The sequence below is a fragment of the Melozone crissalis genome, unplaced genomic scaffold (assembly GCF_028551555.1).
Source record: "Melozone crissalis strain CALT ecotype California unplaced genomic scaffold, PUWL_Pcris_2 ptg000150l_1, whole genome shotgun sequence".
Lineage (NCBI taxonomy): Eukaryota > Metazoa > Chordata > Aves > Passeriformes > Passerellidae > Melozone > Melozone crissalis.
The window spans coordinates 805,001-828,404 of NW_026535921.1; the positions used below are offsets into that span (position 1 = coordinate 805,001).

The window sequence follows — 23,404 nt, forward strand, 5'->3', positions numbered from 1 at the left end:
GCATGGAAAGGGTGCTCAGGCCTTGGCAGGGGCTGCCCAGGGAGGTGGAGGTATCCAGGGAAGGCCTGGATGTGGCACTCAGAGCTCTGGGCTGGTGACAAGGTGGGCATTGGGCACAGCTTGGCCTCAATGATCCTGGAGATCTTTTCCAACCTGAAGGATTCTGTGATTCTGTGTATTTATTTGAGTTCTCCTGCCCTGATGATGACATCAATAAAAAACCAAAAAGCCACAGGGGTGTCTGGAGTTCAGAGCTCCTGCTCTGGTGTCCGGGGTGCTTGGGGCACAGAACACACTGTGGACACCCTGCTAGGAGACAACGTTGTAGGGCAGCAGGTGGAACAAATTCAACCTTTTCTGTTCCTCCTCAGACTCTGCCCTGAGCATCTGGGGCTGTTTAGCAGCTCCCCTGGGGCTCCTGTCCTTACACAAGTTTGGGTTCCAGACACTCCCTGGGGGTGTCCAGGAGCTGGGAGGGTCTGTGCCCCGTGGGAGCTCATCCTGCACGGAATGGTGCTCCCAGAACCTCCCCAGACGGCCTGGCCTGTGCCCATGCCCGGCAGCAGAGCCCCCAGCCCTGCCCTGGCTGGGGAGGAGCTGCAGAACACAGAGCAGATTGTTCCCAGTGGCTCTGGGATGACAAAGGCCCTTCCATCCCCACGGCAGCACGGGCTGGGCCCTGCTCTGGGAGGCTGTGAGTAACCAGCCAGGCCAGTGTGTCACTGCTCTGCTCCTGTTGCACAACTGCCTGCGGATTCACAGCTCCCCAGCAGTGCTGCTGCAATTCCTGCTGCTCACTGGTCCTGCAAAGGCCAGCAAGAGGCTGCCGGGCCCTGCTGGCTCTCCCTTTACACCTCATTAGCCCCAATTTGGTAATTTCTCCTCATCACAGATCAGTGTCCTCCGGGGATCAGCACAGTAGATCCTGGGGAGGATGTGTGGGGAGAGCTGTGGGAGCTGTTCCACCCCTGCCTGGACATCTCCAAATCTCCCAGTCCTGCAGGGATGCTCTCCTGACTGAGCCACCAAGACCAAAGGTGTCTTTGTCCTTGGCCAGGCATCTCCTGAGGGATTGCTTCTCTCATGGGGTAACATTTAACAATTGGAAACAAGGGCCAGCTTACACAGCACACAGAAAACATTTTGTATCGCTTGCAGAGGGACGTGTGGGATTCTCAGGAGGAATTCCTGCATGGAAAGGGTGCTCAGGGGCTGCCCAGGGAGGTTTGGAGTGCCCAAACCTGAAGGTGTCCAAGGACATGGCACTCAGAGCTCTGGGTTGGTGACAAGGTGGGCATTGGGCACAGCTTGGACTGGAAGGTCTGGGAGGGCTTTTCCAACCTCAGGGATTCTGAGATTCTCCAGGACCCCAAAGACAACCTTCCTTGGAGCACTGAAGTCCATGAGCAATCTGCCTAGGACAGAAGGCTCTTGCAAACAGGGCTGTGACCCTGCAGAGCTGACAAAGCTCCCAGGAGTGCCTGGAGCCCCCTGGAGCGTGGTGCCAGCCTGGCTCAGTGGCATTGCCTGTGCCACGGGCACTGGAGCTCTCCACGGGCACTGGAGCTCTCCCCTCATCTCTGCTCAGTCACAGAGGAAGTGTTTGTGCTCTGCTCGAGCAAAGAGCTAAAAATAACCCCGTGTGTGTGTGTGCTGTGGCTGCTGTGTGTGCTGTGTCAGCGCTGCAGCTCAGCCGCCGCCGGGGCTCAGGGGACAGGGACAGAGGCCAGGGGACAGGGACAGCGGGGGCAGCAGCCTGCACAGCCAGCAGGGTGGGAACCAAAACAGCAAATACACCCAGCCCTGTGTCACAGCTGGGCCTGGGAGGGACACAGCCTGCAGGGAACCTTTGCACAGAATCCTGAGGCTGGAAAAGACCTCCCAGAGCATCCAGTCCAGCCTGTGCCCAGTGCCCACCTTGTGCCCAGCCCTGAGCTCTGAGTGCCACATCCAGGCCTTGGAGGCCCAGGAGGCCTCCTCCTCCCTGGGCAGCCCCTGCCAAGGCCTGAGCACCCTTTCCATGCAGAAATTCCTGCTGGTGTCCACCCTGAGCCTGCCCTGGCCCAGCCTGAGGCCATTTCCCCTTGTCCTGTCCCTGTTCCCTGGCTGTCCCCTCCTGTCAGGGACTTGTGCAGAGCCACAAGGTCCCCCCTGAGCCTCCTTTTCTCCAGACTGAGCCCCTTCCCAGCTCCCTCAGCCCCTCCTGGGGCTCCATTCCCTTCCCAGCTCCCTCAGCCCCTCCTGGGGCTCCATTCCCTTCCCAGCTCCCTCAGCCTCTCCTGGGGCTCCATTCCCTTCCCAGCTCCCTCAGCCCCTCCTGGGGCTCCATTCCCTTCCCAGCTCCATTCACTGCCCTGGCCCTGCTGCCACCCCAGAGCTGGCACAGCCCAGGAGCCATTGGCCTCTGGCACACCTGGGCTCAGGCCCAGCTGCTGGCACAGCACACCCAGGGCCCTTTCCCAGCCTTCCAGCCCCTCTGCCCCCACATGAGTTAACTCATCCTGCAAACAGTGGGAAATTACTGGCAGCAGCATACTTAATTATGACAGCAAACTGCAGTTGGCAGTGTGCTGGATCATACCATGGGACAGCTCAGGATTCAACGTGAGAGGAGCATTGGGTCTGTGATGGGGCATCTGCAGCATTTCCAGGGCCTTCAGTGCTGGTTCCACAGCCTGGCCCTTGCAAGAAACTTTTCTCCCCTGTGTGGGAAGAGCAGGAGCTGTGAGGGAATTCCCCATGTCCAGGTTGCAAACACACGAGGTGCAGCAGGTCCTTGGGCTCCTCATGCTGGGTCAGCACCTGAGCCATCCCCTCCAGCTCATCCAGAGAATGCTGCTGGATGAGAGGCTGGACATGCCATGGCTGTGTGTGCTGGCACCTGGAAATCCCCCAGTCCTGGGCTGATCCCCCAGTGTGGGCAGCAGGAAAGGGGGGATTCTGTCCCTGTGCCCAGGTGAGAGCCCACCTGCCCTGGGCACTCCAACAGCACAAGGACCTGGAGCTGCTGGACAGAGCCCAGAGGAGCCACCAGAGCTGCTCCAGGGCTGGCAGAGCTGGGGGTGCTCACCTGGAGAGGAGAAGGATCCAGGGAGAGCTCAGAGCCCCTGGCAGGGCCTGAAGGGGCTCCAGGAGAGCTGCAGAGGGACTGGGGACAAGGATGGAGGGACAGGAGCCAGGGAATGGCTCCCAGTGCCAGAGGGCAGGGATGGATGGGATCTTGGCAATGAGGAATTGTTCCCTGGCAGGGTGGGCAGGCCCTGGCACAGGGTGCCCAGAGCAGCTGGGGCAGTCCCTGGATCCCTGGCACTGCCCAAGGCCAGGATGGACACTGGGGCTGGGAGCAGGCTGGGACAGTGTCCCTGCCATGGCAGGGGGTGCAATGAGATGGGTTTTGCTGTGCCTTTCCAGCCAAACCTTTGCACGCTCCCGGCCCTCTCCGGTTTCCCCTCAGCGCTCTCTCCCCCCTCACGCCTGCGCCGCCAGGGGGCGCCTCCTGCCCCGCCCGCGGCCGCGCTCCGCCCCGTGCAGTGACGTCACTCCAACCCCTGGGGAGGAGGCGAAAGCAGCCAATGGGAGCGCTGAGAGCGCAGCGAGGGGCGGGGCTTTCGCCGGCGCAAGGGCGGGGCCGACAGCCCCGAGGGTCGCGCGACCGCCGGTGACGTCATCACGCGGGGGTTCTGTGGGAGCGCACCTGAGCGGGGCAGAGCGCGGGAATGGCCGAGAATTGATTCCAAAAATCCCATCCAGCCCTGCCCTCTGGCAGTGGGAGCCATTCCTTGGCTCTTCTCCCTCCATCCCTTTTCCCCAGTCCCTCTGCAGCTCTCCTGGAGCCCCTTCAGGCCCTGCCAGGGGCTCTGAGCTCTCCCTGGATCCTTCTCCCATCCAGGTGAGCACCCCCAGCTCTCCCAGCCCTGGAGCAGCTCTGAGGGCTCCTCTGGGCTCTCTCTAGCAGCTCCAGGTTCTTGTGCTGTTGGAATGCCCAGGGCTGGGGCAGGTGGGCTCTCACCTGGGCACAGGGGCAGAGTAGCAGAATGTCCCCGTTTCCTGCTGCCCACTCTGAAGGATCAGCCCAGCATCCGACGGGTTTCAGGGCCACGGCATGTCCAGCCTCTCACCCACCAACACCCCAGAGCTGCTCTCCCTGTGCTCATCCCCAGCCTGGATGGATCCGAGGGTTTGTTCCCACCCAAGTGCAGCAGCAGCAGCAGCTGGTCCCGTTAAACCCCACGAGATCCTCGTTCCCGGAGCTCATCCATTCCCCGGGCCGCGAATCCCGGGCAAAAAAAAAAAACCCGCACAAAACAAACGAACTCCGGGGGCCGCGCGGTGACGTCACCCGCACCCGCCGCCCCGCCCCGGTGACGTCACAGCGGCGTACACGCGCGCGCGCCCCCGCCGGGCCTGCGCGGTGCGTGAGGCGGGGGAGGCGGCGCGCGCAGCCTCGGCAGCGCCTCTGAAGAGCCGCCGCGAGCCCCGGGGGAGAACCGGGAAGGGCCGGCGACGAGCGGGGCCCATCGAGCCGAGCGGAGCCCGGGCGGAGCGCGGGGTTATGAGGGCGGGCGCCGCCGCCTCCCCGTGAGGAGCCGCGGGCGCGGGGAGCGCGCGAGGCCGCCCCGCCACAGGAAGCCATTTTGTGGGCCCCCTCCTCCTCCTCCTCCTCCTCGTCGTCGCTCTCGTCCTCTTCCTCCTCCTCGTCCTCCGCCGTCGCCGCCGCCCTCGGGAGCGGCCGGGCCCGGTGAAGGAGGCGGCGAGGAGGGGCGGCGGCGGCCGCCGCGCCCTCCCCCATGGCGAAGAAAACCTACGACCTGCTCTTCAAGCTGCTGCTCATCGGGGACTCGGGGGTCGGCAAGACCTGCGTCCTCTTCCGCTTCTCCGACGATGCCTTCAACACCACCTTCATCTCCACCATTGGTCAGTGCTTTTCCGCCCGTGGCGGGGCTGCGGACCCCTCGGTTCCCACCGCCGTACCCCCCTCAGCTCCGGCCCTGTGTCACCCCCGGGGACCCCCGGTGCTCATCCCAGCCCCGTTATTGTGTCACCCCCAAGGGATCGCCTGTGTTATCTCCAGCCCCCAAGGGACCTCCTGTGTCACCCATCAGGAATGCCCTGTGACCTCCTCCTCCCTCCCTAGGGACCCCCAGCCCCCAGTGTCACCCTTAGGGACGGCCTATGTCACCCATCAGGAATACCCTGTGTCCCTTCTACGGCCCCCAGGGACCCCCAGCCCCGTGTTTGTGTCACCCCTAGGGACGGCCTGTGTCACCCCCGAGCCCCTCTCCTGTATACCCCCCCAGGGACCCCCTGTGCCACCCATCAGGACTCCCCAGGGACTCCCAGCCCCGTATTTGTGTCACCCCTAGGGACGGCCTGTGTCACCCCTGAGCCCCACTCCTGTATCCGCCCCTCAGGGACACCCTGTGCCACCCATCAGGACTCCCCTGTGTCACCCCCCAGGGACCCCAGCCCCATCTCTCCGTCACCCCTGGGGACGGCCTGTGTCACCCCCAGAGACCCCCTGTGTCACCCATCAGGAATCCCCTGTGACCCCTCGCAGGAACCCCCAGCCCCGTGTCTGTGTCACCCCCTTCCCCCACTCCTGTACCCCCTCAGGGACCCCCTGTGTCCCCCCCAGCCCCATTCCCGTGTCCCCCCAGCCCCATTCCCGTGTCCCCCTCCCGTCCCCGTGCTGAGCCCCGGCCGAGCCGCCCCGGTGCCGCCCGACGCCGCCTCGCCCCCGCCGCAGGGCAGGGCAGGGTGGCTTTGCTTCCTCCCTGGGCCCTGGGTGACCCTGGGCGACCCTCGCCGTCCCCCCCGCGGGGGCTGCGCTGCCAGCTCGTCCCCCCCGCCCCGTGGCAGCCGCCGGAGCCCACCTGGCCCCTTCCATCAGCGTTAATCCCGGTGCCTGCGGGGCGCTGGGCTCGCCGTGCCCGCTTTGCACCGCTATGGAGGTGCCTCGCAAACCATCGCGCTCGTGGGTGGGGTCTGGTTTCTCGCCCAACAGAGCTGTCCTTCCCCCCTCGGCACCTCCTGAGCGAGGTAGAGCCGCTGTGACATCATGAACGAGGGACGTGTCTTTGGCTTTTCCGTGCAATCTGTGCCGTGGGACAGGCCTGGTACCCAGTCCTTGCATCCCAGGTGTACCACAGGGCTTCTCCTCAACGTCTTTTTTTGCAGATGAACAGGTCAGCAGCTTGTCACCTTCCTGGTGACTGGCTCTGGAAATTAAGGGTCATTCCTTAATGAAAATGAAGGGTCATTCCTTAATGAAAATTAAGGGTCATTCCTTAATGAAAATTAAGGGTCATTCCTTAATGAAAATTAAGGGTCATTCCTGTCTCAGCTTTCTTGCAGCACCCACTGGTGTAACACATGCAGATACCCACATCTGGATAAAAAAGAGAATTATTTCGAGGAGTTTGAACTGGATCTGACTCTTTGTTTCTGCTGTAAATCCTTTAAATCACAGGTCATGCAGCTGAGGGAACGTGGAGTGTCAGGGTAGATCTTAGTGCTGGGTGTGAGTTCACCCCTGTGCACTTCCTTATCTGTGATGAAATATCACCCCAAAATTGCACCTCAGACTATAGCACACAAAAACACTCTTCTTAAGCAAGGCTTGGGAAATTTTAAGTGAAAAAAAAATACCCTTGTGACAGCTAAGAGAAAATTATTTCCTAAAGCCTCTCAGGGCCTCAGCTTGGCATTTTGGTGAATTTTGGGGCACTGTGTGACAGTGAATGTCCCTTCCCATGGCTCTGGGAGGCCAGATGGGTTTGCTGCTGTGGCCAGGGTGTATTTTGGCACTGCCTGGCAGATCCTTGCTGGGATCACATGACATTCCTTGCCTTTGGAGCTCGTTGGGAAGGTTTATTTCAATTCTCAAAGTTAAAAATAGTCAACGTCATAGTTAAAAAGTCAGCAGGCACGGTGGCTCCTGCTCCAACAACTCGTGCTTTTAATAATTAGTGATTTACTAATTAGTATTAGTTGCTGGTCTAACTGTGCAGTTTTGGGGCCTTCAAGAGGAGGATCACCAAGCTGAGTATGATTTGTGCACGTGCAGATTTTGGAAGTGTTTCCCACCAGTCACACCAGTGGCTGTTTGTTTGTGGAATGCCTAAACTGGAGGGCAGAGGTGTTTTATTCCCTGAATTCTGAATGAATGTCTGTGATGGTAGCTGTGACAGGGTTGTGTCTTCACAGTGGAACTTGGCAGGTGTTGGGGTACAAATTGATTTTCTGTGTGGTGTTTAACTTCCCAAAGATGCCTTAAGTGTGTTGTTTCCATAGTTTTCTGTAAGTTGATGTGGAAACCTAGAGGGAAGTGTCCTCAGTTGTAAGGGTGACCTCCATTAGCACCTTGGGAAAAACAGCCCATCCCTGAAGGAAGAATCCAAACACCGAGTTATCCAGGTCCACTCAGTTCTCTGTGTTATCTCAAACAGTGCAGCAGTGTGGCTGAGAATGGGATTTCAGTTTCCCCCTGCTCTCAGCACCTCTCACACCTGCCCAGGTTGGCCCTGTAGCAGCAGTGACAATCCAGGAACCTGGAAAGGGGCTTTCCATGGAGGGCAATGCCAGCCCTGCAGCTGGGAGAGCAGAGTTTCAGGGAAAGCCTCCCATGGAGTCTGTGACCTGCAGCAACGAGGAAATGCGGTTTGCAGAGCCCTGTGTACACAGTGGGTGACGGGAGGTGACTGTGCCTGGATCCTTGGCCGGGGCTCTCCTGTGTTTGAGTAACCCCAGCAGCTCTGGGCCCTGCCCTGGCTCTGCTCACAGCTCTGCCAACAGCCTGGGACACACCAAACATGTGCTGGGGTGTTTGCTGGGGGCTGGTTCATGGGATCCTGGAATGCTTTGGGTGGGAAGGGAGCTCAGAGCCCATCCAGTGCCACCCCTGCCATGGCAGGGACACTGCCACTGTCCCAGGGTGTCCCAGTGTCCAGCCTGGCCTTGGGCACTGCCAGGGATCCAGGGGCAGCCACAGCTGCTCTGGGAATTCATCCCAGCCCTTCCCCAGCTTCCCAGGGAACAATTCCTCATTCCCAAGATCCCATCCATCCCTGCCCTCTGGCACTGGGACCATTCCCTGGGTCCTGTGCCTCCATCCTTGTCCCCAGTCCCTCTGAGCTCTTCTGTAGGTTCCCTTCAAGCACTGAAGGCTCAATATTGAGTTTGCAATGAAAAGAAGGATCTCAAGGAATGTTGAAACTGGCCTCTGTCTAAGGAGGAGGCATGGGGAAAAGGTTTTAATTCTCTAAAACCAGAGGCCTGATTGCATATGTAAGGGAAGACACCCTAACAGAGCATTTCTGCTTCATGTCAGTAACTTCTGTCACTTCACATTTCATCTTTGCACATGGACCCTGCTCCATGGTGGCTGCTGGGAGGTGACTTACTGCCCTGTGATTTCCATAGTCTCACTTTGACTTTGAGTCACTTCAATCTAACATTTCCTGCTGCAGCAGCAGTTAAGCTCCTGGATGTGCTGAGGTGCCAGCCTGAGCGACTTCATTGCCCCTTCTCAGGCACTATAAATATTGCAGCTGGCATTTCTGCCAGAAATCCCAGAGTCATGGTAACCTCCCTGGGGAGGCCAGCCTGAGCCTCAGCCCTGCCCTGCTGTTTGCAGGTGCAAAAGGAATAAACCTTGGAAGGCTTAGTCCATCACAAATAATTTTAAATTTTAACTGTTCTGCAGCGATTTTCTGGTGCAAAAATCATTTTTATGGTATTTGGTTTTGAGAACTGTGGTGCTTGAGGTCAATGAGTGGGTGCAGCTGCCCCTCTGCCACTGCTGCTCCTCCTCATTTTAGTGCTCTCCCTGCTACCAGCAGATTGTCTTTGTTTTGAATGTTAAAAATGAGTAACTTCCAGGCAGCATATCCCTGAGATCTTATTTTTTAATATCTTTATTGGCATTCAGTGTGTCAGTTGTTGGTGGTTTGAAGGGAGCTGTGTATAAAGGATCCAAAGGAGCTGTGCACACTTTGTGGAGCTCCTTGAGGTCCAGCCTTTGGCACCTGGCACAGGTAGGGAGGGAGTTTCTTCTGGCCAGGATGGCTGCTGAAGGATTTAAATGCCAGAACTGAGCCTAAGCATGTAATCACTGTTGTCTGACTAAGTCCAATGCAAATGAAAGTGAGTCACAAAAATGTTTTCCCATGAAATCTCTAGTAACAGCTCAGGAGAGCAAAGGGTGTGTGAGCATTGGGAGATTTCCTATCCCAGTGCTCCTGGTGGAGGTAAAACTTCTCTGGATCTTTATCCATCCCCAATGTTCTGATGGAGGTAAAACTTCTCTGGATCTTTATCCATCCCCAATGTTCTGATGGAGGTAAAACTTCTCTGGATCTTTATCCATCCCCAATGTTCCTGATGGAGGTAAAACTTCCCTGGATCTTTATCCCTCCCAGTGCTCCTGATGGAGGTAAAACTTCCCTGCATCTTTATCCCTCCCAGTGCTCTTGGTGAAGGTAAAACTTCCCTGCATCTTTATCCCTCCCAGTGCTCTTGGTGAAGGTAAAACTTCCCTGCATCTTTATCCCTCCCAGTGCTCCTGATGGAGGTAAAACTTCCCTGGATCTTTATCCCTCCCAGTGCTCCTGAGTTTGAAAAACAAGTGATTTCAGGATTCAAATAAAGAATAAAGTGCTCCTGATGGAGGTAAAACTTCCCTGCATCTTTATCCCTCCCCAGTGCTCCTGATGGAGGTAAAACTTCCCTGGATCTTTGTCCCTCCCAGTATTCCTGATGGAGGTAAAACTTCCCTGCATCTTTATCCCTCCTGGAGGTGCAGCTGTATTTTGTATTCCTGAGCTTTACTCACCTGGCTGCAAGTCTACAAATCCAGAGATAAAAACCAATGATTTTTGAGGTTTGTTTTATTTTGAGCACAACCAAAGCTGTGCTAGGAGTGTGCAAAACTGATATTTTAAATGTGAAAGTGCAGGAAAACTATTTGGATTAAATAATTATTTTTAATTATTTCTTTTGGCTTTATTGGAATTGGGTTGGAGTTGGAAACACTTGTTTTGAAATTGCTTCATATTGGCGCATTGGAGCACTGAAGTTTTTAAAAATTAGTCCTCAGGTAATAAATCCAAATTGGTTTGTGCATCCTGGGAGGATTTGTCACTCAGGATTTTGGTATATTAATGTCAGAAGGAAAGAAGGATCCTCAGGTAGAGAATGGGGGAAAACTTGCCAGATTTTGGGAAACAAGGGATGGTTTGAGAGGTGAAGGTGCTGTTGGTGTGCAGGGGTTGCAGTGAAGTTTGAAAACCAAGTGATTTCAGGATTCACATAAAGCAGGGGTTAAGTGGGAAGTGCTGGCTTGCCTGTTCCCAGAAGTTGTGGCTGTTCTAGGCCAGGTTGGACAGGACTTGGAGCATCCTGGTTTAGTGGAAGGTCTCTGCCCATGGCAGGGGGTGAAATGGAATCAGCCTCAAGGTCCCTTGAAGCCAAACCATTCCATAATTCCATCATTATATCCCTGTTTTGTATCCTACCAGCTGTGAGTTATGTTCATGTTGTGCCCAGGCTGTGGGCTCAGGTTGGACAGGACTTGGAGCATCCTGGTTTAGTGGAAGATCTCTGGCAGGGGGTGAAATGGGATGAGCTGCAAGGTCCCTTGAAGCCAAACCATTCCATAATTCCATCATTATATCCCTGTTTTGTATCCTTTCTGCAGGAGTAGCAGCAGCTCTGAGCTGTGTTCATGTTGTGCCCAGGCTGTGGGCTCAGCCTGGCATGGAGCAGGTGAATCAGGCCAGGAAAAATCCCAATAAACCCTGGCCCAGCAAAGCCCCCTGATCCCAACTCCTGCTCAGCCATTTCTGTGACCTGAACCCACCAGGCAGCAGGAGAGGCCAAAGTCATTTCCACTTGGAGGAGGCTGCCAGGGGAATTCTGGAGGGGAGAAGATGGTGGCTTCAGAATGGAAGTAGAAAATGGAAGTGGATCTGTAGGTGGGCATTGAATGCAGTGCTCTGGATGCAAGCTGGAGCCTGGGAATGCCCTGGGCTCTGGGCTGCTGGAGGTCGGACAGGCATTGTTTGGCCTGGAGGGGGGTTGTCCCCTCCTCTGTGTGCTGGGACAGCCAGGGGAAGGCTGACAGAGCGAGCTGGACTCGTGTGATACTGTACAAAAAGGGTGGTTTGGTTTTGGTTTTCTTTAGCAGGGCTTTTTGGGGCTTTTGTGTGTGAGTGGTTGGGGATTTTTTTCTCATGTAGGGCAGTGAATAATGAGCAGCAGTTTTGCACACGCCTCACAGGGCTGCTGCTGAGGAGCTGGGGATGGCTGTGGTGAGGAGCTGAGGAGCTGAGCTGGCTGCAGACTTCTCTGTGTAACGTGGCTGTTTTTTCAGCTGAGCTGGAGCAGTTCCCTGATGGGGCTCCTCATGTTACCCTCCAGATCTGGGCTGGGGGAGTGACAGGGCAGCAGGGGACATGGAAACAGCAGAGGAGGTGGTGCTTGTACTCAGAATCCCAGGATCCTGAGGCTGGAAAAGCTCTCCCAGCACATCTAGTCCCACCTGTGCCCAATGCCCACCTTGTGCCCAGCCCAGGGCACTCAGTGCCACATGCAGGTGACACCTGCAGGGATGGGCACTGCAAACCTCCCTGGGCAGCCCCTGCCAAGGCCTGAGCCCCCTTTCCATGCAGAAATTCCTCCTGGTGTCCACCCTGAGCCTGCCCTGGCCCAGCCTGGGCCATTTCCCCTTGTCCTGTCCCTGTCCCTGGCTGTCCCCTCCTGTCAGGGACTTGTGCAGAGCCACAAGGTCCCCCCTGAGCCTCCTTTTCTCCAGGCTGAGCCCCTTCCCAGCTCCCTCAGCCCCTCCTGGGGCTCCATTCCCTTCCCAGCTCCCTCAGCCCCTCCTGGGGCTCCATTCCCTTCCCAGCTCCCTCAGCCCCTCCTGGGGCTCCATTCCCTTCCCAGCTCCCTCAGCCTCTCCTGGGGCTCCATTCCCTTCCCAGCTCCCTCAGCCCCTCCTGGGGCTCCATTCCCTTCCCAGCTCCGTTCCCTTCCCTGGACACGCTCCAGCCCCTCCAGGTCTCTCCTGTCAGGAGGGCCCAGAGCTGCCCCCAGCACTGGAGGTGCCCCAGCAGTGCCAGCACAGGGGACGGGCACTGCCCTGGGCCTGAGGGGTTCCCCATGAAAATTCACTCTCTGGTTGCAGTTCCACATTCACAGACCTGTTGGCAGCAGTTCCAGTGCCTGCCCTTCCCTCCTCCCAGTATGAAACAAACCCCAAACTGGGCTCGCTCCTCTCCTGCTGCTGTTGCTGTTGGTGCCTCGGGCAAAGCCGGTCAGGGAAGGAGGTGAGCACTGCAGAGCTGCCTCCCTGGGCTCAGCCCTGTGCTGGCAGCCCTGCTGCTCCTCTGTCCTTGCTCTGACACGCTGGTGATGTGCAGCTGAAACTCAGCTCCCCAAATGTGCTGAGCACATTCAGGAGCCCTGCAGAGTGCCCAGGCTGGCTGCTCCACTTAAGCCAGCTCTGTTTCCAGGAGGGGACTGAGCTGTCACTTCAGCAGTGACAGAGATGAAGAGTTAGGAAGTCACTGATATTTTCTGGGGTAATGTGTGTACAGATTTGGAGCACAGGCTTCGTGATCTGTGGGCTGCTTGTGAATTTTCAGAGGCCAAACAAAATGTCTGTTGCTGTTTCTAGAAACTTGCTCATGAATGCCTAAGCAGGAGCACAGCCTTTGTTTTAAGTAGCCAATGATTAGTTTTTAGTGCCTTGCTGAGTGATAAACACAACTGGGAGGTGCAGAGAAGTGTTTTCCTCTTGGGTTTATGTATTTTGAAAGAAAATCTGTTATGCTCTTGCAGAAGATTTTCTTCCCTCTGGCACAGGGTGCCCAGAGGAGCTGCCCCTGCATCCCTGGAGCTGTCTGAGGCCAGGCTGGACTTGCAGCCCCCTGGGATGGTGGAAGGAGTTCCTGCACATAGCAGGATGTGAGATGGGATGAGCTTTAAGCTCCCTTCCCACCAAACCATCCTGTGATTCACCAATTCTCTTTACCCTGAGAAAACACTTGATCTCTTCCACTCTCCAAGTCAATACTGATATTTAATTAGGGCATTGATTGAGAGCCTATTGATGAAAACCTCATCAGGGGACAGGAAGAATCAACCCTGACTTGAAGAATCAGGGCAGATGTTGCTGCCTGAGGTCCAGGGAAGGGTTTTGCCTTGGCAGGCCCCCTGGAGCAGGGCGTGGGCTCTCCCCACCCTGGGTACCCACAGCTGGCTCCCTGCTCCTCCTCCCTGGAGCACGGAAAGCAGCAAGCGTGCCCCTGCTTGTTGGTGAGCTGGAGAGCCTCAGGAGGGATGGTGGCTGGGACAGGGCTGCTCTGCCAGCAGAATTCATCCCACCTGGGCTTGAGGAATGCCCACACAGCACCCCAGAGCAGAGCAGGATGCACGGATTCTCCAGTAATCCTGTTGTGCCACCAAAAAGTCACGGAGCAAACAGTAGAGAAGGATTTCAGCCTTGCTTTGTGTAACTATTCCAAGGGAGTAAAGTGTTTGAGAAATGTTTTGTGAAAAACCAGCTTGGCAAATTCCTGCTGCTGAGGGAATTCAGCAAAATTCATCCCACCTGGGCTTGAGAAACGCCCAGACACGGATTCTCCAGCAATCCTGTTGTGCCACCAAAAAGAGCAAAAAGTAGAGAAGGATTTCAGCCTTGCTTTGTGTAACTCTTGTGAGGGGGTAAGGTGTTTGAGAAAAGCTTTATGAAGAACCAGCTTGGCAAATTCCTGGTGCTGAGGGAATTCAGCAAAATTCATCCCACCTGGGCTTGAGAAATGCCCACACAGCACCCCAGAGCAGAGCAGGCTGCACAGATTCTCCAGATTCTCTAGCAGCCCTGTTGTGCCATCAAAAAGAGCAAAAAGTAGAGATTTCAGCCTTGCTTTGTGTAACTCTTGTGAGGGGGTAAGGTGCTTGAGAAAAGCTTTGTAAAAAACCAGCTTGGCAAATTCCTGGTGCTGAGGGAATTCCCTGCCTGGCCCTGGAGAGCAGGGGAGAGACCAGAGCTGCTCCTGCACTTGTATTGAATGTCTGGTGTTTCAGTGCAGCTCAGCTGTGTGGGTTTTCCTCTCTCTGTGTGGGTTTGACTACGAGTCTTGTGTGGGTTTAACTAAAGTCTCTGCATGTTTTGGTTCTGTTCTGTAGCTAAAACAACTCCAGGCTTTCTCTCCCGCTGGGATTGTGACTGTTCCCTGTAACCTGGAGGAGCACTCCTTTGTGTCTTGCATTTCCAAAATCTGACTTAGTGCTCCCAGAGAGACACCTGCTTTCCTGAGAGCCAGCAGGTATGGAATTTCTGCAGCTGGATCCATACCTGAACAGCTTTTTCCTCAAGGATGCTTCTCAAACTGCTGTGCTTCCATGTTTGGATGCACTGAAGCTGTTGTTGGACCAGGAGGAGTGCTGGAAATGTCTCTTCCCAAACCCGTGGCTCTGCTGTGGCATGCTGCTGCTGTGTGTGCTGGGAGTTCCTTTGGTGCTGGGATCAGCATCGTGCTTGGGCCAGCTGTGCTGGCCTCAGATCTGAGCTTCAGAACCCTTAAATCCTGGTTCCAGAGGTGGGTGGTGCTCTGGTGGGTGCAGGTGTCATCTCAGCGTGTCCAGGAGCGTGGCTGACCTGGCCTGGGTCAGGGGATGGTACAGCCACTGGATTTATGGAAGGTTCTGGAAGGCTGGGCTTTGCCATGGCTCATTGCACCTCATGAGAGCAAACTCTTGCCTCTGTTTCCTGACAGCATTCCCTGAATGGGCTGTACCTGATCCCAAATAAGTTATTCTGCCCTCAGATGGTTGTGTCTTAAGTGGGTCTCACTAGGATTGTAATCTTCTACACTAAAGGTGATTTTAGATTTCCCTTCAGGTCTCACCATTGTAATGTTCTACACTAAAGGTGATTTTACATTTCCCTTTGGGTCTCACCGTTGTAATCTTCTGCACTAAAGGTGATTTTACATTTCCCTTTGGGTCTCACCGTTGTAATCTCTACACTAAAGGTGATTTTAGATTTCCCTTCAGGTCTCACCATTGCAGTCTTCTACACTAAAGGTGATTTTACATTTCCCTTCAGGTCTCACCATTGCAATCTTCTACACTAAAGATGATTTTACATTTCCCTTCAGGTCTCACCATTGCAATGTTCTACACTAAAGGTGATTTTACATTTCCCTTCAGGTGCTCAGGTGCTGACTTTGGGCACCTGGAAGTAGGAGCTCACCTGTTGGTGTCTGACCTATTTATGTGCCAGGTGTCACCTCCTGCCCTTCCAGCCAGGCCATGGTACCTGTTCTTCCTCCCCACCAAGTCCCCCTGAGGGCAGGAGGTGACACCTGGCACGCAGTGAGGGCACTTTGCACTTTCATTACTGCAGATCTGTAGTAAATGCCTGAACTCAGGTCACTGGAATGCTGATAGTACCTAGAAATTTCCAGTTCCTCAGGTAGCAGCATTGATTTCCCACCTTCCCGGGCTTGCTGCAGGCTGTGTCTAATCCATCCTCTCCTCTCCCTTCTCCAGGTGGGATTAGGAGCTCCTTGGAAGCTGAGCTGTCACCTCCACCCCTGTGCACGTGGCAGGACGTGTGTGTGCCTCTGTCACTGCAGAGGGGGCTCAGGTGTGGGGCCTCAGCACAGCTGAGTGCTGGTTAAAGGAGTCCCTGAGCACTCCTGATTCCTGGGTGTGCTGGGGAGGGCTTTCATCTCCAGGGAACTTATTGATCTTCCCAGTAAGCAGCAAAGTTACTCAGTTCGTTATTTTAGCTACACAAACCTCTGGCGAGAGCAAAATTTGGGATTTGTGCTTCCTGTGGGTCTGTCCAGGAGAGCATGGACAGGAATGTGAGTTCTCTGGGAGTCTGCTGTGTCTCATTCCTGTTTCAGTGAGCAGAAATGCTGTGTGTCCCTTCAGAGGGGCTCACAAACTGCAGCAGGGTTAGGCTGGCAGTGGTGGCCAGCTGAGGTGGCCATGTGCCTCAGGGATGTGTCCCCAGCCTCAGGGGTATGTCCCCAGCCTCAGGGGTATGTCCCCAGTGTCAGGGATGTGTTCCCAGCGTTAGGGCTGTGTCCCCAGCCTCGGGGATGTGTCCCCAACCTCAGGGATGTGTCCCCAGCCTTGGGGATGTGTCCCCAGTGTTAGGGCTGTGTCCCCAGTGTCAGGGATGTGTTCCCAGCGTTAGGGCTGTGTCCCCAGCCTCGGGGATGTGTCCCCAACCTCAGGGATGTGTCCCCAGCCTTGGGGCTGTGTCCCCAGTGTTAGGGCTGTGTCCCCAGTGTCAGGGATGTGTCCCCAGTGTCAGGGATGTGTCCCCAGTGTTAGGGATGTATCCCCAGTGTTAGGGATGTGTCCCCAGCCTCGGGGATGTGTCCCCAATGTCAGGGATGTGTCCCCAGTGTTAGGGATGTGTCCCCAGCCTCGGGGATGTGTCCCCAGTGTCAGGGATGTGTCCCCAGTGTTAGGGATGTGTCCCCAGCCTCGGGGATGTGTCCCCAGTGTCAGGGATGTGTCCCCAGTGTTAGGGATGTGTCCCCAGCCTCGGGGATGTGTCCCCAGTGTCAGGGATGTGTCCCCAGTGTTAGGGATGTGTCCCCAGCCTCGGGGATGTGTCCCCAGTGTCAGGGATGTGTCCCCAGTGTTAGGGATGTGTCCCCAGCCTCGGGGATGTGTCCCCAGCCTCGGGGATGTGTCCCCAGTGTTAGGGATGTGTCCCCAGCCTCAGGGACGTGTCCCAGCCTCAGGGACGTGTCCCCACCTCAGGGATGTGTCCCAGTGTGCCCGAGTCCTTGACCCAGCAGAGAACAGGGCCTGGAGCTGCCTGGGTTTGGGTTGTGGAATGACAGGATGGATTGGGTTGGAAGGAACATTTCATGTGTTCCTTACTCCACCCCCTGCCATGGGCAGGGACACCTTGCACTGCCCCAGGTTGTTCCAGGCTCCAGCCCAGCATGGGCTGTGTCAGAGAACAACCCCAGGATTTACAGGAGAAGAGCTGAGTTTGCAGCAGAGCTCTGCCAGCAGCTGGAGCAGCAGCCCCACAGGCCCCAGGGTGCCAAAGCACAGCATGACAGTCCTTGTGTCACCTCTGGCAGCTGCTGGGTGACAGCACCTGCACTTGCTGGGAGCAGAGCTTCCCACACCACCTCTGTCTCGCCCACCTGCAGGGTTAGAAGCTTTCAAAGCTCCCAGATGTTCTGAGGATCATAAGGAGACCTCAGCCAGCAGGAATCTCCCCTGGCTGCAGGGCTTTTGGTGGGGTCCTGAGCAGCTCTGGCACTCTGGGAAATGGCATCCCCTCCTCAGGTCCTGGCACCCAGGAGCAGCAGCAGGGCTGAGGCAGCCTGTGGAGCACAGGCTCTGTGCTTGTCACCCACAGCAGGGCTGTGGTCATTTGGGGTCTCTCATCGCCCCAGGGACAGCAGTGGCAGCAGCTCTCTGCATTTCTGTCCCTGTCACACACCACCTGCAGCACAGCTTTTCCCTGTTATCATCAATGCCAGCCTCCTTGTGTCCCCAGCACCAGTGGGGACACAGAACCCAGGGCCTGAAGGGGCTCCAGGAGAGGAGCCCTGGGGACAAGGATGGAGGGACAGGAGCCAGGGAATGGCTCCCAGTGCCAGAGGGCAGGGCTGGATGGGATCTTGGGAATTAGGAATTGTTCCCTGGCAGGGTGGGCAGGCCCTGGCACAGCTGGGGCTGCCCCCGGATCCCTGGCAGTGCCCAAGGCCAGGCTGGACATTGGGACACCCTGGGACAGTGGAAATGTCCATGGCAGGGGTGGCACTGGATGGGCTCTGATGTCCCTTCCCGCCCAAACCATTCTGGGTTCTGTGAACCTTCTTGCAGAATAGAGCAACCTGAAAAATCCAAACAAGCCCACAGCCTCCAGTGCTGCCCCAGGAGATTCCAGTGCTCTGGGTAGTAAGAAATGTTGATTGTGGGTGTGTTGTGTGACATTCTTCCACATTTTCAAAGGCACATTATTCCTGTTTCTCAGGCTTTTTCTGTGAGTTCAGTTAGACTGTTGCAGTATCAATAACAGCTCCAAAGGGTGATAAAACTTCCTGATAAATGTGATGCTTCAGGGCAATATCATAACAATGGGCCTTTATTTCAAGGTTTTTCCCTGCTGATGAACTGGAGAGCTCTGCCACTCATCTCACTTGCTGGAGAACCTAAAGTTTGGGTGGAAACATCTGGTGTTCCAATACCTGACCTCCTCCAGGAGCTGGACTTGTTTACACCAAGTTCTAGGAATCTTGGAGCTCCAAGACTCCTAGAACTTGGTGTAAACAGCAATCAGAACCTGCTGCCACGTTTTTATTGATGCTGAGGGGTTAATAAATTAATTTTTTGATGTGTGAGTTGTTGTTCAGTAACTGGGAGCACCCCAGCGATGTGGCAGCTGCTCATGGACGCCTGTTGGATTATTGGAACACCCTGCAGGAGCCTGAGGAGGGAACAGGTGTGTCCCCAGTCAGCCATTCCCTGCTGGAAATGTCACCCAGCAAGGGCTGGCTCCCAGCCTGTCCCCAGCCCTTTGTGAGCAGCAGTGATGTGAGGTCACATGTGGTGCCAGCAGTGACAGAGCTCTCTGCTCTGAGCAGCCTGGCTGGGGACACTCAGAAATAATGGGATTGTGTTGTGTTGGTAAGCACACAAACAGGTTTTCCAGCGCTGAATTGTCACTTGGGTCCTTTTGGAGCAACCTGGTGCAGGGGAAAGTGTCCCTGCCCATGGAACAAGTTGAGCTGGGAGATCCTTCCCAACCCAAACCCTTCTGGGATTCGGTGATTCCCTGGCAGTGAATTGAATCCTTTAATGACCTCCCCAGCACAGCACCTCCTCTTTGGTAAAGCTGATGCTTTTCTGAATGAATTCATGTTATCTGCCTTGTCCATCTGCTGAGTATAAATTAGCCAGGATAAGTGTTAACTTGAATTTTATTTTTATGTAATTTGAGGGCAAAATTACCATTGCAGCAAGTAGTGACAAATTCTGGGTTTCATAAATAGCAGTCTATGTGAAAGCAGATTCATGTGCTGTATTTATTTCCTAGCTAACAAATATAGCTTAAGTAGGGTGAGACATGCATGAAAACTGATTTAATTGGCTGTAATTGAACTTGAACATATTTAATTCATGTCCTTGGTGGTTTAGAGTAGAATTCCAATTGCAGACTGGGCTGTCTGGAGTCCAGACTTTGCCCTGCTGTGATTTTGGGTGTGATGGGCTCCTGACAATGGAATTCATGAGGAGATGCAGCTGCTTCATGTGATGCCCTCCCTAAAAATAGGGGCTGCTGAAGGCCTGGACCAGAGTTAATTGAGTATATTGGAAAATGAAAGATGTAATGGCAGGGAATTAAATCACCCCTCAAACCTGGAATTAACTGACACTGAGCAGACTTTGCTGCTGCATGAGAACAGCTCTGAAGGAAGTTCTTTTTCTTGCTGGAGCTTCATTTCCTTTTTTTCCCCCCCTTAGTACCTTATGAATAAAAACCTTATTGTCTCTCTTGTCTCTTGGTATGCATAAAACATCACTAAAATAGTTCCTTTGTTCATTTTCTTTTGTTTTGTTTGTGGGAGCCTTGTGTAAGGTTTAGCTGCTGCAATAACAAAATGATCAAATTTCTTTTTTCTGGAAGAAATAACTGCTTGTGTTGAAGCTGTGGTCTCGAGGACCTCAGTGACAGTGTAGGTGGTGTCAGCAGGAACCTGGAGCCTCCTTTCTGCACAGAGGTTGTTTTTACACAAAGATTTGAGCTCTGCTTGCATGCGACTTGTGAAGCTTTCCCTGGGGGGAGTGTGGGTCAGTCAGACCTCCCTGGATGAAAGCTGCACTGATGTTTGTGAGCTGAAGGCAGCTGGAGAGGAGATGTTCCATATTCTGGCTTCAGAAATGTGAAGCAGTCACTGCCCCACACCGATGGTGCACACAGAAATTTCCAAGGGGGTGCCAGAGATGGTGCCAGGCTCTGCTCAGTGGTGCCAGTGGCAGGACAAGATGCCACAAACTGGAACACAAGGAGCAGCTCCCCATGGGGAAGAACTTCTGTCCATGGAGGTGACAGAGCCCTGGGAGGATGTGGGGTCTCCCTCTCTGGAGATGTTTCAGACCCACCTGCTCCAGGTGACCCTGGTTGGTCTGAAGGGTCTCCAGAGGTCCCTTCCAGCCCCAGCAGCTCTGGAGTTCTCTGTTGTTGTCTGGGATAAACATGTGGGATTCTGGGCTCTTGGAAGTGGCTGTGTCTTCGTGTCCAGGTCACAGTGCTTGGGAAATGCTCCATGTTATGGGAAATGCTCCATTTTATGGGAAATGCTCCATGTTATGGACATGCTCCATCTTATGGGAAATGCTCCATGTTATGGACATGCTCCATCTTATGGGAAATGCACCATTTTATGGAAATGCTCCATCTTATGGGAAATGCACAATTTTATGGAAATGCTCCATCTTATGGGAAATGCTCCATGTTATGCACATGCTCCATCTTATGGGAAATGCTCCATTTTATAGAAATGCTCCATCTTATGGAAATACTCCATCTTATGGGAAATGCTCCATGTTATGGAAATATTCCATCTTATGGGAAATGGTCCACTTTATGGGAAATGCTCCATTCTATGGAAAATACTCCATCTTATGGAAAATGCTCAATTTTATGGAAATGCTCAATTTTATAGGAAATGCTCCATCTTAAGGGAAATGCTCAATTTTATAGGAAATCCTCCATTTTATGGAAATGCTCCATTTTATGGGAAATGCTCCATCTTATGGGAAATGCTCCATCTTAGGGAAACACTCCATTTTATGGAAATGCTCCATTTTATGGGAAATGCTCCATCTTATGGGAAATGCTCCATGTTATGGGAAATGCTCCATTTTATAGGAAACACTCCATCTTAGGGAAACACTCCATTTTATGGAAATGCTCCATTTTATGGAAATGCTCCTCTCCCCAGTTATCTCCTGAACTTTGCCCACATGCTGATATGTGCTGGCTCAGGGATCAAACCAGCAGATCAGACAGTGCCACGAAGCCTTGGCCCACTGGCTGGGGCTCTGCTCCTGCCCAGGTGGGACAAACTCCTCCCTGCAGGTGCAGCTCCTGCCTGGGAGCCTGGCTGGGATCGAGCTGGGCTTGGCAGCACCATGGGGGCAGAGTCAGGTGATTTAATGGCTTTAATCCACCAGCCACAGCTGATGGCATGATCACTGTTAACAGCTTTTCCATATATCCAGTCCCTGTTCCAACCCTCCCACCCTCAGCCCATTACCCAAAGGCCTCTCCTTCCCCAAATCTCTCTCATCACCCACTCAGCATCAGGCCTAGCTGCTGTGGGCACTGCTCAGCATTCCCTGAGCGTTCCTGGCACAGCCAGAGCCCTCCCAGGTGCCCTGGTGGCTTTGCCAGGGTGGGAGAACCACGATGTCCCTTGGTGCTGCCTCAGCCTCCACCCCGGCTGAAATCACCCAGGCTGTGTTTGTTAATCCCCAAATTAGCATTGGCAGGGTTTGGAGGTATCCGGGGAAGGCCTGGACGTGGCACTCGGTGCCCTGGGCTGGTGACAAGGTGGCACTGGGCACAGCTGGACTCCATCCTGGAGTGCTTTTCCAGCCCAGATGATTCTGTGGTAGCTGAGTTTCTCAGGTGTGGCTCCATGTGCTGCTGTCCCTTCCTGTGGAGCTGGAGGAGGATGTGGTGCCTCTCAAGGTGGAAATAGGTTGGTTTGAGCTCTTGGGGATTTGACTTCAGTCCCTTGAGTCCCCTTTGCCTCCAGCCACCTCTCACTAATGGCTGTAAGCTCACACACCTTAGTTCCTGCCTTGGAGGAGCTGTCACCTTCACTTCACAGAAAAATTGAAATCTATCTGCAAAGATTAGCACACAATTCATGGCTGGCACTTTGTGTCCAGGTCAGTATTCAATACCTGCAGCAGATGGAGTGAGGGACCTGGAACCTGAGGTTGATGTGGAGCTCTTGGGAAGGCCTTGTGTGTCATCACAAATGAGGAAGAGACATTTGGAAATCCCTCCCAGGCAGGTCCCTGTTTGCTGTGTGGTACCAGGGCCTTCCCCACCTCCTGATTATTTGGATTTTAACTGCAGGTGTGGGCTGAGCAGCACTCACATTGTAATCCATCTGTCAAACATGAGCAGTGCTGCTTGAGGAGCAGCAGCTCTGGGGAATCCCTGATGTTGATTCTCTGCTTCCTCACAGCCCTGTGCCTTCCCAGACCTAATAGATAGAATCTGTATTATTAAAGAGAAAAAAGTCAGCTGATAAAAAGGATTTACATCTGCATGTATCCAGTGTGTAATAGCAAGGTAATGGACTGCTCCCTGTTGGAGGGAATAAGGTGGAACAGAGAAGATTGTTCCTGGCAGTGATTAATATTTTAATTTAGGTGATGAGCAGTGGAGAGGTGGAAGGTCCCCAGTGCCATGGAGGTGCTGTGTGGGGAACACACAGCTCCCAGCACCTCTGTCTCCTTGGTCACTCCATATTTTTAATATTTTTAACAAGAATTCTTGCAAGCAGTACTGCCTTTTGCAGTGACTTACCTTAGGTGTTAATTTGAGATTTTTAATACAAATCTCAAAACCAGTCACAGAGAAGGTTTCAGCTGGGACTTGCAGTGAGACACTTTTGGTGCTCTACATTTGCTGTGCATCCCTGAAGGGCCAGTGGCAGAGATCTCACTGCCCACGGCTCCTTTGCTGCTCTGATGGCAACAGGAGCATTCCAGAAAGGAATTTCCAGTGAGGAAGGTCTCCTTCACCCCTGCAGTTGTGAATCCTGTTCAGCTCTGAATTGCTTGGTGCTGTAAGGGCAATGTGAGGTGGGTTTGGGAAGATCCCCAAATTCCTCCAGCAGTGGAGATGTGGATGAATTGCCAGCAAGTGGCCATTCCCAGACACCAGGTCAGGCTGGATAACAACAACCTCCTGTTGTCTGGGGAGGATTAAGCTGGGATTTGGGGGGATAGATGCAAAGTCCTGCATTTGTCACCCAAATGAACATTCAGCCAGTCCCTGGTGGGCTGCTCAGGGCTGGTTTGCACAAATCAGATCTCCCTGTACCCTGCTGGGGATGTGTGACAGGGACTGAGGCACACACATGCATCAGGAGGGGAATGTAGGTCAGCCCAGGAGCTGCTGTCTCACAGGACTGTCATCTGCTTCGTTAAGAATAGATTCATTGGGAGGAGAAGATCTGGCTCTGGTGCTGCTGGTGCTGCTGCCCCTGTCCCGTGTCCTGCCTTACATCACCAGCTCTGGAATTCCTCTGGATTGCTGTGGGGCTGGGGAAACTCAGCCTGGAAGGGCAGTTTTATGAAATATTGGGGAATGGGGGTTCAG

General features: G+C 54.3%; 1 protein-coding gene across 1 annotated transcript in view; it reads left to right on the forward strand.

The window, feature by feature from the left end:
• The first annotated feature begins 4,474 nt into the window (after positions 1-4,474).
• RAB10 (RAB10, member RAS oncogene family) overlaps positions 4,475-23,404 on the forward strand; it is a 48,505-nt gene continuing 29,575 nt past the window's right edge. Inside the window, exon 1 of the mRNA XM_054293418.1 lies at positions 4,475-4,914. Coding sequence (XP_054149393.1) covers positions 4,788-4,914 — 127 coding nt within the window. The 5' untranslated portion in view covers positions 4,475-4,787. The remainder of the gene's footprint in view (positions 4,915-23,404) is intronic.